This window comes from Ambystoma mexicanum, chromosome 5p (genome assembly GCF_040938575.1).
Source record: "Ambystoma mexicanum isolate Mex_15411 chromosome 5p, UKY_AmexF1_1, whole genome shotgun sequence".
NCBI classification, from domain to species: domain Eukaryota; kingdom Metazoa; phylum Chordata; class Amphibia; order Caudata; family Ambystomatidae; genus Ambystoma; species Ambystoma mexicanum.
In genome coordinates, this window is record NC_090930.1 from 722,417,783 (window position 1) to 722,430,727 (window position 12,945).

Sequence of the window (12,945 nt, forward strand, 5' to 3'; positions counted from 1 at the left end):
TTCACTATGTATAGTTCCTTCGATCCAATTCTTGAAAAAATACAAAAGTCAAATATATAGTGATTTTTCAATGTTAAAAATTATTTTATAGAAAGAAGTGACTAGTAGCCACCAAAATTGTTCTTCGTGAGGAAGAGATTGCCATAAATCACTCTATCTGAAGACTTATTTTTGTGCCAATGCATTTCGGAATATAACAAATTCATTCATGAGGGCAAGTCTAAAACAATAAACACATAACATTCACATGCAATTGTGCCAACCATCCCAAGATTAATATCCAATATAGAATAATTCCCACATTAGAAACAACGTAAGTATATAAATATCAGTATGAACAATCATCATCCAAATAGTTGAAAAAATATGAAGGTAAACACATACCCGACAATGTAATGAGCCGGATCAGAAGGCAGGTCAAAAGATATAAAATAAGAAACAAATCAGTACAAAGGCAAGTAAAGTTATCCTATAACAAAATGGAGGGAATCGGGTCCATTACCTGATGTAGGTGAGTAATGGCGAAATCTATGTTTCAGAGGTCAGGCTGCTCCACCGTGTACGGCGAGTAGGTGCTGTGAATGGTAAAGTGAATATATATAAAGGACCTATTCAAAGTGTAGCTAAACGCTAAATAGAAATAAACAGGCGTGAATTGTAACTCACCATATGTAAAGAACGAAGCGGAGAAGTTCTCTCAGCGTCTGCTCAAAGCAGACTGTCTTTGTTGCATCGGCGCGTTGCCGAGCAACCTAGTTTAATAAGACACGTGATTGAAGGCAGAATGTCCTCCTTGCATCGGTGCGCAGCCAAGCAACTCAGTTGTGTAAGACACGTGATCACGGCTCTATGAACACGAGCCGTGATCCGTGTCCGAGAACTGATCAATAAACTCAATATGATCAAAATATCTAATTACTGGACCTCCTGGGGCAGTAATGATAAAAGTCATCGCCTAAGAATCAAAAATGAAATAAGTAATCTGTCATCCATGGACATAGAAAAAATACTAAGATTGAATGAACCCATTTGGATAAAAGTAATGGCTGTTATATGAGCACCTCAGATGAGGCTATACTAATTATGAACGTACCTAAGTAGGATGGATGGAGCCTAGGGAGCAACCCTAGGGCTGTACCTTATATTAATAGTATGTGCCTTAATGCCGCTAGTGGTGTCGTCTAGACAGACGGCACCTCGGGTCCTGGGGGAACTCCAGGATGCGCAGCATGCAGGACATCTTTTAAACATGGGAAACATCTCTTGTTCATATACATTCAAGTGACCCTCAACATTCAGGTCATATACGTACTGGTGTCAATCTAAACCAAATGATGCTAAATGCAATGTAAGAAAACAATTAGAAAAAACAATTAGAGAAAACAGTGGAAGTTGATCTCCTCATTTAACCCATTGGGTGCCAGACTGCCAAGTTTGTCAATCCAATATGTCTCTCTGCGACTCAAACGTTGGCATAAATCCTCATGAGGGCTGTTCTTGGTTAAAGCTTCCAAAATTACAAATTTTATTTGGGACACGTTATGTCCATTGGCCATCCAATGTCGTGCCACAGCTGAATTAATGTTTGCATTACGAATACAAGATCGGTGTTCACCCCACCTCAATTTAGCTGTTCGGGTTGACTGTCCCACATAAAATTTCCCACACGGGCATTTAATGCCGTAGATGATATTACTACTGTCACATGTAGCAAAAGTCTTAAGCATAATCTTCTGCCCCTTCCTTGGATGGTTAATGGAGTTTCCTTTAATAACAAAATTACAGTTGACACACTGTAAACAAGGATATGTCCCAGTTCGCTGTGTCATAGGTTCCCTGACTGTAGGTTTCGTCTGCACCAATTCATCCCTTAGGTTCCTACTGCGTTGGTATGCAAAGATTGGTCTTTCACTAAAAATATCTTGAACTCGAATATCATTCTTGAAAATCTCCCAATGCTTCATAATAGTTTTCTTGATTTTGTTACTTTGCGTAGAGAACTTGGATACAAATACTGGTGACTTCAATTCTTTCTTACTTTTGGGATTCTGTTCTGATAATAGAGTCTCTCGTGATATGGCATCAACTCTGTCAGATGCCAGATCGAGTTCACCCTGCTTATATCCCCGGGCCAGAAATGTTTCTTTCATTTCCATCTGTTGCATTCTGTAGTCTTCAGGATCACTCACTATTTTCTTGACCCTAAGTAATTGGCTGTACGGTAGATTCTTCAGTAGGCTCGGCTGATGGAAGCTGAGTCGGTGCAGGAGATTATTCCGATCAGTCTCTTTCCGAAACAGTGAAGTGCTGTAGATAGTGAGTTGTTTTCTGACTTGTACATCAAGGAATGTTATGATTTCATCTGAGATCTCTCTAGTGAACTGTACCCTTTGGTCGATGCTGTTTAGATACACAAAAAATGTTTCAAAAGACTCTCTGGTTCCTTTCCAAATTCCAAAGATGTCGTCTATGTATCTCGTCCAGATGCGGATGTCCTTGTTCCATTCCTGTTTATTCAATACATGGTCCGTTTCAAATTTATACATGAAACTGTTGGCATATGAGGGTGCCATGGTAGCTCCCATTGAAGTCCCTGCAGTTTGTAGAAAAAAATGGTTGCCATATTGAAAATAGGAGTTCTCAGCAATGAATTGTAATAATGCCAGTATGAATTCCTTCTGGGCCCGTATCTCGGGTGCTTTCAGTAACAGCCATTCTACAGCCCCCATTCCCAGGTCGTGGGGTATAGAGGTGTATAAACTCTTCACGTCTATAGTAAACAACAGATCTTCAGGCAAAGGTGTCAATGAGCTAAGCTTTTGCAGGAAGTGGGTGGTATCCCTTGTGTAGGTGTTGGTCTCTTGTATCAATGGCTGTAGGAAGAAATCTATATAAATCCCTAAAGGTTGGTTGATGCTCTCTATCCCTGCAACAATTGGTCTACCTGGTGGTTTGATGGCATCTTTATGGATTTTTGGCAGCGTATAGAAATTAGGTATTCTAGGATGTTCTTTCGAGAGAAATTTTTGTGTATGCTCGTTGATCCAATCCAATTCAAATGCTTTATCTAGGAGGCTCTTCAAATTCTGTTTAATCGAAAGGGTGGGGTCATGGTCCAAACTAGCATATGTAGTCTGGTCTTGGAGCTGTCTTCTACATTCAGCATCATAGTCACATGTATTCTGAATAACCAAGGCTCCTCCCTTATCTGCAGGACGAATGGTAATACTCTTGTCACTAAACAGGTCTCTAATCAATCTCATCTCGTGTGGTTTTAAGTTCCTGTACGGAGGATTTCTGTAGCTGATACGTTCAAGGTCCCGAGTGACTAGTCTCTGGAATATTTCTATGGATGGTACTGTAATGGGTGGAACAAACCCACTTTTGACTCTAAATTCTTGAAAGTCTGGAATCTCGGTCGGACTTTCTTGTGTCTCCAACTCGTTAAAGAAGACTTTAAGTTTACGAACAAACTTATATAGTTCTATCTTCGTGTCAAACAAGGTGGTACCGTAAGTCGGTACGAAGCTGAGACCTTTCTGTAGAGTCTCTTCCTCTGCCTTGTTGAGTCAACTCTAGGAAGTGTACTTCAACTGTGTGATCTTGGGCACATTCCGCCTTGCTCTCTCCAAGAGTGGGGCTGGCCTATGAACTTTTTTGCTCTACAATAGATCCTGCCTTTTCTAACTATCTGTGGGTACTTAAAAGTGTTGGTACTGTGTTCTTTCCATACTCTGCCTTTTCTCTCCCTTTTTAAACGAATTATTGGAGTGCCATCTTGGTTAAGGGCTCACCTCTGTGTTGATAATAGGTGGTGTTCTTTAACCTAGACTTGTCAAATAATTAATTAAGGAGGTGTATATATATATATATTTCTAGTGACTGTGTTTGAACTTGCTTGACATATTAGTGCCAGTGTATTTTTTCAAGTGTTTTTAAATAAATAATTATATACTTTTATACCAAAGCTCTGGTCAGTGTTTGCTTGTACTACTGTATTTTTAGCCCTACTGTATATACTCTACATACTGCCTAACTCTTCTTGAGAGAAGTCCGACTGCTCAGCCACAGCTACCAGGTAAATCTGGGTGCTACAGACTGCAACCAATTGGGCTTACTGCTAACACCTGTAGTCTTAAACTTTTTGCAGTGGTCCCTAAGGGAACTAAACAGGTTTCTGCCCAACAGGCTTAGACACGCAAGGCAAGATTGAGGTTTAACAAGGGACAGGGGGGGAAGCTTGGTGTGGCCACAAATGCACCTCTGTTTTTTTTTAGACTTTAAAAGAATTGTTATACTCCAGTCTTGTAACAAAGTAGAGGCAAATATTAATAGGACGTAGAGGTACCACAAGTCCCTAAAAGACATCTTCTTACCCGAACACAACAGGTCTGATTCCAAGAGAAGTAAGAAAGAGGAGGTGGTTGGAAGGGGGAACACGATCTGGGGTGTCAAGTAGAAAGGTCACGGATTCTTTAATTGCAGGTCGTCCTTAATTAAAGTGTTACAACTGACAATTGGCTAGTGGAACTGGATATCAGGATGGAAATATTGGATGGAAATAAGGATGGAAAAGCGCTTTGGATGAAAGCGCTATATAAACTAAATAAATACAAAATATAAATATTTGATGCAAGAGATGGTGCAGGAGATTGGGCAGTCACTCAGTTCAACTCACAAGAAATTCTAGCACTTTCCTAGAAAACAATAGCCGAGCTAAAAAGAAAAGGTGGAAACGTTGGAAAATGCCAGGCAAACAGCAAGCTAGCATATCCTGAAGATGCAGATGGAGGGGCACAGCAACGAACAGAAGTAGGCAATCAACTTTCAGATGAGCCACATGAATCCAAACTTTGGAGGCAACCCAATCCTGCTGAGGCACAACCTCTGAATCGTGGCTGAGAAAGGCAGGTGGACCGGATGTGACCATTCCCCAATCTCGCGGTTACAAATACTGGAAGGCGCTGAAGGATCTTGTGTGCCTAGGATTTCAAGCTTCAGGCTGGTACCATGCTAAACTAAATGCAGGGTAAAGAAAAGGAGTTTGCACTTAAGTACCAGAGGCTATAAAACCTGGCTCTTCACCTCTGAACTGGACGAAAACAAATTACCACCAACACACCATGAAAAGAACACACATCTGAGAAGGCCTGGGGAGTAACCCGGGCAGGAGTGGGATGCAGAGAAGAAGAGAGCAGTCCGAATGGAAAGGAAACCTAGGTGTACCCGTCCCTATAGAGGGTCAAAAAGGAAATAGGTGTAAGAGATGGGCCCGATTTAATTGGACCACTGAACGAGGGCCTTGGGGGACAGACTGGAATCGATCTTGGAACGGATGGACCACAGGGAACACATCCCAACCTCGAGGAACCCCTGGGGCTGTTCATTGCAGAGCACCTGGGTTTAGAAGAGGGGACGATACAGCCCAAGGAGGACCCACTCTCCTGCACACAACTTAGGAGTAAGTGTAGCACACCAGAATATACGACAGGGGAAGGGATACAGCCACAAACGGACGGTCCAGAATAGGGTATCACCACTAGCCAACCACACTAAAAAAACTCCAAACTAAACACAACCATACCTCTACAGCACAAAAACCGCACTACACCACAACGACGAAACAAATCATACATAGCCTTGCACAACACATGATGGTTACCAACCGAAAAACACACCTACACTCAGTGAACGGTGTCAACCGAACTCGAGCTGCCAACAGCACATCACAGCTCTCTCGCGTTTTCCCCCACTCAGTCCTGCCAATTTACCCCCTACCCTCTTGCTTTACAGATCCGCCTGCCAATTTACCCCCTACCCTCTTGCTTTACAGATCCGCCAGATCGTAAAAGAACCACGCAAGTGGCAACAGTGCGCAGTTTAAGAACCTTTATCATAACATATATGCTTTACCTAAACAATCAGCAGCAAATCTATTGGTTTGTCCTTGAAATTGTCTTACGGGGGTTCGAAATTGCTGAGAGCCATTTATAGCTCCTGCTTCTAGCTTAGGAGAGGCTGGTTAGCTCGAAACCAACCGTTACCAGGAGCTTCTTCTGACTTCCCAGGCTAACTGGCAGCACACAATCATACATATGTGATATTAACTCTGTAGGGTTTGTAATATGGATAATGGTGAATGAAGGACACATCTAGGAGACATTTAAAGCAGAATGGAACATGCATCATGGACACAAATTGTGTGTGCATCTCATGGGCGCGTTAGATTTGTGGCACGCTGTGTGCCAACGCCTGGTTCCCAAGAGGAAGATCCTGTCTATCGAGTGATGGCCAATAGCCAGGAGCAGCATCTAGCTCCTGCTAATCAAATCTGAATTTCGATCCCTGATGTCATGACGGAGAAGAGACTTTGGGGAGGAAGAGGTCAGAGATTCCAGGTGCTGCTTCACCAACGTTGTATCTCAATCACTCTCCAGACAAGGCTCTGCATTTCAATGATAACTTTCTTTTCTGGTGGAAAGTGGGTTTGGTGGCAGATATCACCAAAATTACAAGTGGTGATATGTTCCACATCTTCAGCCACTTCCATGGTGCTTAGTTAGGATTATGGCAAATGCTTCAGTAAAACATTGCAATCTGTGTTGCAGGCACTTGTTCTTAGGATTCATTTCTAGGTTGCATTATAGTACAACCAGTTTCATTTGATCAATCATAAAAACAACATTTAGAAAAAATTACGTTGCATGTAAAATACAAAAAAATCCTACCACTTTTGCTGCTCTTTCCTGTGATTCACATTTTCTGCAAAACCAAGGACCTTCGGGTACTTTTACAATGCCATAGCAGCCTATTATTGAAGAACACATGCATTAGCAAATATTATAGAAGATTGGTATTTGTATCCATTATCACAGTTTAATCTACTGTCAATGTTGAATTATTACACTAATTTTGCCAATGAGCCTGTGTTTACATTTGTCAGTCAAGAAGAGCATACGAATCACCTAATTTTAAGTAAATGTGTTTCATGCAGTTTTAGATTATCCATTGGATGTAAAGCAATTAGCCACTTCTAAACTTTATGTGCACATGAAAGACAACATTTGGGAACAACTAAATAGGATATTTTCTGGATTTTGCGCTGCCCTGTTTATGTATAACATTGACACAGTTGTCCATACGAACACACACTGGCTTGTTTTGAATACTGGTCTGTAATGCTTTCAGAGTGAGAAATATTGCTGTTAATTCCAAGGCACTGACATGATCTCTCCGGTCTTGGCCAGGTCAAAGATGGAAGACTTTGGTGATCCATGGTGGCTACACATCCCAGGAGAAGGTATTCTTTATGTTAATAAATTTCATTTTAAAGTCAGCAATAAATCTTGTAATTCAACATAGTGTATCCATGGAAGCAGAACGGTATCATACATCAAATTAAAATGAGATTAATAAAATCTATATAGCAGAGTAATTGCAACTTCGCTATATAGTGGGCAAATAATACACACAAGGATAAAGGTCATGCAGGCCTTCCCATGTACACGTAGGATTCTGAGAAGAGGGAACAAAGCGGACAAAACTCTTTTCGCTCATTGATGCTGGTCAAGTCCCGTAACCATGTGACAGGTGTAGGACCCGGCTGGGTTTCAATAGTTTCAGTAAACACTTTTTGGTCTATTAAGCACAGTAGATTAAAGAGTATGCGCTTGATAACCGATTCTTTTTCCAATTTCACCCAACAAATATTTCATAGGTGCCACTGTCTCAGCCAAATTATCAGCCACATCAGACCAAAAAGGAAGCAACATGTGGGCAGAGCAGAAACCTATGTATAAAGTCTTGCGGCAAGAACTGGCATTAAGGGCAAGTATTTGCAGCAACAGTAAACTTGGCGACCATGGCAGGTGTATTATTTCGAAATGCATCACATAAAATCTAGCATTCAAAACCGCTTTAGTCAACAAACAGCAATTCTTCCAGTTTTCATCCGAGAACTTGTACCCTGCATCAAACTCCCACAGGCAACGCATGCAGTGTGAAACCTCCCGATTATGTTGCACTAAAATATACAATGAGACCAACCTTTTGGGTTCTACCTTTCTGTAATATAAAGTCTGGCTGTATGTGGTTAGTGGTCTTAAGGGAAAGTGGGCCATATACTCTAAAAAGCGCTCCTCATACGATAGTATTGTAAGGTCACAATAGGATCCTTCTCTAGTCTTGCAAAGAATTCTTCTAGAGTAATGAAATGATCTTCAGGAAACATATCACCCAACATGAGAGACCCTTCTCTATCCCATCCATTCTGTATACCCTTGTTTAAGATTGGTGCAACGTCAGGGGGAGTTCCATAAGAAGGATGTGTTGGCTATAGGGAATAGGAATATTCATGTGGTGAAATAATCTGGCAGTGCATGCACCATTGTAGGAACAAGATCATACGCACAGGTGTTGGGAAGGACTATCACCTTTAACAAAGAGTTGGGGATAAACATGGATAAGGGTAATTTTGACAACACTAGGAGTTTTGGTAGGAGTAATAGCAAATAGGCACCTGGTCTACCATCGCAAAAATGTGTGTGTTCTGGTTATTAGGACACAAGATAAGACCTAGATGACTGGGTCCATCTAAATCCCTTAAGAACTCTGGTCAGAGTTGCAGCATAGGTGAGAGGAAACCGGATTTAGTTGGAACCCTAAGTACTGTGCAAATTGTTGGAGGTCGTTCATAATAGTTTTAAATTAATATTGGGGTCTCTGATATATCAGAGAATATCATCAACATGTATAGAAATCATCTCAGTAGAGTACGATTCACGCAGATAGCACCATCCATGTTTAGCACATTTGAGGGCAGATAAAGGTTCAACAGAGTGAAAATAGTAACAGAAACTGGGGAAACCCTTGATGAGTTACCCTGCCCAAGAAAATAGTAGGAGACGGCTCATTAGGACTTTGGCAGAGGGAGACCAAGAGAGTAATTGGACACATTTAATAAACTAAGAGCCTCTAAAACCGTAAAGAAGTAGTTCCAGAACACCAAATTGAATGCTTTTCCATGTCGAAGGTAGCAGCTACAGCTTTAGCTTATGGGTCAATCTGTGACCATGTCTAAAGAAAAATGTTTTTAAAGGCTATGCAAATTTAGCACAGTAGAGCACAAAGGGATGAAGCCTGTTTGGTCTGGGTGTAACGTGTGATATGTACGGGAGAACATGATCGCTAATTCGGCAAAGACTTTCGTGTCCACATTCATCAACGCTAGTGGGTGATAGACTGGTTCAATGGATGATTTATTCAGTTTAAGCAGTAGCGTTATCACAGTATCTCTTAAGGATGGAGGAAAACTACCATGCTACATTAATTCATCCCATAGCGTTATCATATGGGGTGCTAGTAGCTATTTGTAGTCTTTATAAAATTCGGAGGTAGGCCATCCAAGCGAGGAGGGTAGGTCTTCAATAGTTTGCTGAGCCCTTACTTCTAAAACTGTGCATTCAAGGCAAATATCATAGCCTCAGTAAATGTTGGTAGGGAGATTCTCATCTAGGTAGGTCTTTATATCTTCTGAAGAACTAGACACTGTTTGCATAGAGGGGTGTATAGAATTGTGCGAAACAAGCGTTAACTGTGCCAGAATCTGTGATAATGTTCCCACTTGGGTCCTTAATGCCGGAGATTACAGTCTTATATTCAGATCTGACCACCCAGGCTAATGCCTCACCATATCTCTGCACAAGAATTGGACAATTGATATAGGAAACTTCCCACACGGCTCAAGATCAGAAATTTAGGATCTCACTGTTGATATCTCCAAGGATTTTTTCTCAGAGGTAGATGAACCATATTGATTTTCTAGGGTGCGTATAGTCCTTTCTGAAGCATATAGTTCGGGCGGATATGTTTTAGTAAGCCACAAGTGGCCGATAAACCAACACCATAGACAAATACTTTAAATGTTTCTTATAATGTTCAATTAAGAGACCTACTCAAGACTGGTTTTTAAAAATAATGTGATTTGGTCAGACACACTGAGTTTAAATGCCAAGTCTGATAACCAGGGTGCATTAAATCTCCAGAGAAGGCGAGAGGGTCCATGAACCTAAACAAGGGGCTAAAAATATTGGTAAGTGATCTGAAAATATTCAAGGCAATATCAAGCAGTGGTCCATAACATTGAGAAGAGAGCATATCTCGGCTAAAATTCAATGTGCGATAACATATTGTGTACAGTGGAATAGTATGAAAACTCCCCGATATCAGGGTTGGTACACCTCCAAGGCACGACAGCTCTATGATTGACATAATCTGGTTAATAGCCCTCGCTGGAACGATTGCAGTTATGGGCCCTGCAGTGCAGCGATTCAGATCAACATTGAGAATGGTGTTAAAGTTACCACCATGTAACATAATGGATTCCACCCATGACACTTTATATTAACTATTTTCTCATAGAAGGCTGGGTCATTGAGATCGTTTTCATAGGACCTCGTGCCTTGAAAAAACACCCCAAACCATAGCATTTCTATCTTGCAGATCGACCTTCTTGATGCACTGAAATGGTAAAGAATAATGTATTAATGTTACTATCCCATGTGCTTGACTTGAGTAGTTTGTGTAGTATCTATACCTGCCCCAGTTTTTAGCAAAGGTTGCAGATACATTAGAAACTGCACGTCTCTCGTGCAGCATTACTATTTTGGGGGAATGTCATTCTATATATGCATATAACGTCCTAGCTTTAACCGAGCTATTGGTGCCACATACAATCCCACTAACGAACAGAACGGATTACGAAACTGTTTGGCATCATAGCATTAATGCTTTAACTGTTCTGTAATAAAAACATAGTACTAATATTACATGGTACAACATTCCGACAGACGAAGTAACAGTACTTGCCGACATTGTAGAACAAAGACTACCCCCTTCCCCAGCCTCCCACTGCCATCCCGGAACGCTCACCATCTTCCCCATCCTGACAGTGTTGCCCATATTAACCAAATCATTTAGATAATTCATAAGGTTGCTACGATCTGCTCACCTGAGCCAATCACAAGAGAGCCCAACTCATAAGGCCTACAACGACATTGGGCTTAGTTAGGTGAATATTAGCTAACTGTTGCCTTTAATGGGAATATGTTGGGAATTAAAATATGTTGGCCCGCTGTAGCTCACCTGCACTCATTTGCAGGTAAGGGCGAACCGGAATTTAGAACAGAGGAGGAGTCTACAGACCGCGAGTGTCTCACCAGTATGGTGGCATGAAAGGATAAAGCCTCAGTTGGAGTTGTAAAGAAATATGAGCGGGTCTCATGCTGTATTCTTAATTTTGTGTGGATTAGCATTGCCTAAAAGACTTGCCCATCACGAAAGAAACGCATTGCAGCATTGACTGTTGTATGGGCAGCTTGCATAGAGGGGGAGGAGTCAGGATAAACACATGGTAAGACTGAGGAGGCACCTCGCCACGCTCCCTAGCCAGTTTTCATAAAAGGTCTCTAATTCAATACAGGGGTCAAAATTGAGATTTCATGAGGCAGGAGTTCACCCTAGAGAACTAGGAGCTAGTACAGAGCGTGCCGCAAATCTACGTTTATGTGTACAATCCATATACAATCCATAATGCTTTAAGTGTCTTCTAGAAGGTTCTAAAGCATCGTCATAGACATTCCCAAATACAGAAAGTTAATGTCACAGGCTGTATGTATAGCACCAGATGGACTTGGGGGCAAAAAATTGCTCCGGGTAGCTATTGGGAATCAAACCTACCAGGCTCTCCAGGGCTAGAACCAGGAGTTAACTAGCACCCAGCAATTTTGAACCGTGTCAAGTCTTGTCACTATTGGGCGGCGAGGAGCGCCAACTTTGGGTATAGGTCGCAATGATCGGTGGGTCCGCTCCACCAGAAAATGGTGAAAAACAACAGTTTGAAGCAAAGAGCCCAAACTATCTTCCACACATGTTTCCATGGGCCCTTGGGTGGTAGTCTCCAGAAACTCGATTATCCGGAGGTCATTGCATCTGGATTGAGATTCCAGATCAAACTGATCAGAGAGCTTTGTTAAATGTAGTAACAGTAGTGTCAAGCTTGATGACGTCCGACCCTTCTCCAATCAGCAGTTGTGATGCAGAACCTCTCCTGATCAATTATCTCAGTGTTAAACTTGATGTTGGTCGCCATATCGTCTACTTTAATGTTGATGGCTTCAAAATCATTGTGCATGCCCTTCATAAACGGACTTTAAAATCAGTTGGAGAATTTTGTTCAAAAAAAGCTCCTACCATATGTTGAGCTGTTGGGGCCTGATCTCCAGAAGTAGTTTCAGCTGGTTGTTTGGTAAAGGAATCCATTAGGCTGTGCTGCTTACCTGACTCCCTAATCATGGCAGTAGAACTGCACTGCACTTAAGGGGATAATTGTTATTTACCATCAAAGTTAGGGGTTTCACAATGCATCATGTAGTTGTATGGCGGAAAACCAACCGGTTCCCACAGGAAGCCACATGATAACAGTTCACAATTCCATCCCACAGCCATCTTCCAACCAGTACTTAGAGCAGGAGGGCAGCGGAGGAGGTGGGCAGTGCCAGCATGGAGCGAGAGGGGAGTGGAGAAGGGGCTGTGGGAGGTGGTCTTAACATAAACAGCGATCTGGCCTGCTGACAAAGGACTATTGGGATGGTTTTAACCAACCCAGTACCGCGTGCCAGGTGATTATCAATGGGAACCGAGCAAGAGTGAACTCAAACTCACTAGGATGATCCTCAGAGAATGCAGCCATGAAATCCATGCCATGCAGAGTAACGCAAGAATCAGTGGCCCTCCAAGGCACACCGTGAACAGAGCCGCACATCAGTAGATGGGAGAAACCATTTACTCCACTAGCCGCCATGCTCAGAGCTCACAGGATTAGAGCACTGCTGCCAGGAGAGCATCAGCCACGCAGCACCACTGAGTGTCCCAAGGCCGCAGGTCCCA

The 12,945-nt window shown here is 42.0% G+C and overlaps 1 protein-coding gene across 1 annotated transcript in view; it reads right to left on the reverse strand.

The window, feature by feature from the left end:
* The window catches only part of LOC138480573 (uncharacterized), an 878,042-nt gene that overhangs the window by 727,451 nt on the left and 137,646 nt on the right, over positions 1-12,945 (reverse strand). Inside the window, exon 2 of the mRNA XM_069612298.1 lies at positions 6,729-6,808. Within this exon, the coding sequence (XP_069468399.1) occupies positions 6,729-6,808 (80 nt within the window). The remainder of the gene's footprint in view (positions 1-6,728; positions 6,809-12,945) is intronic.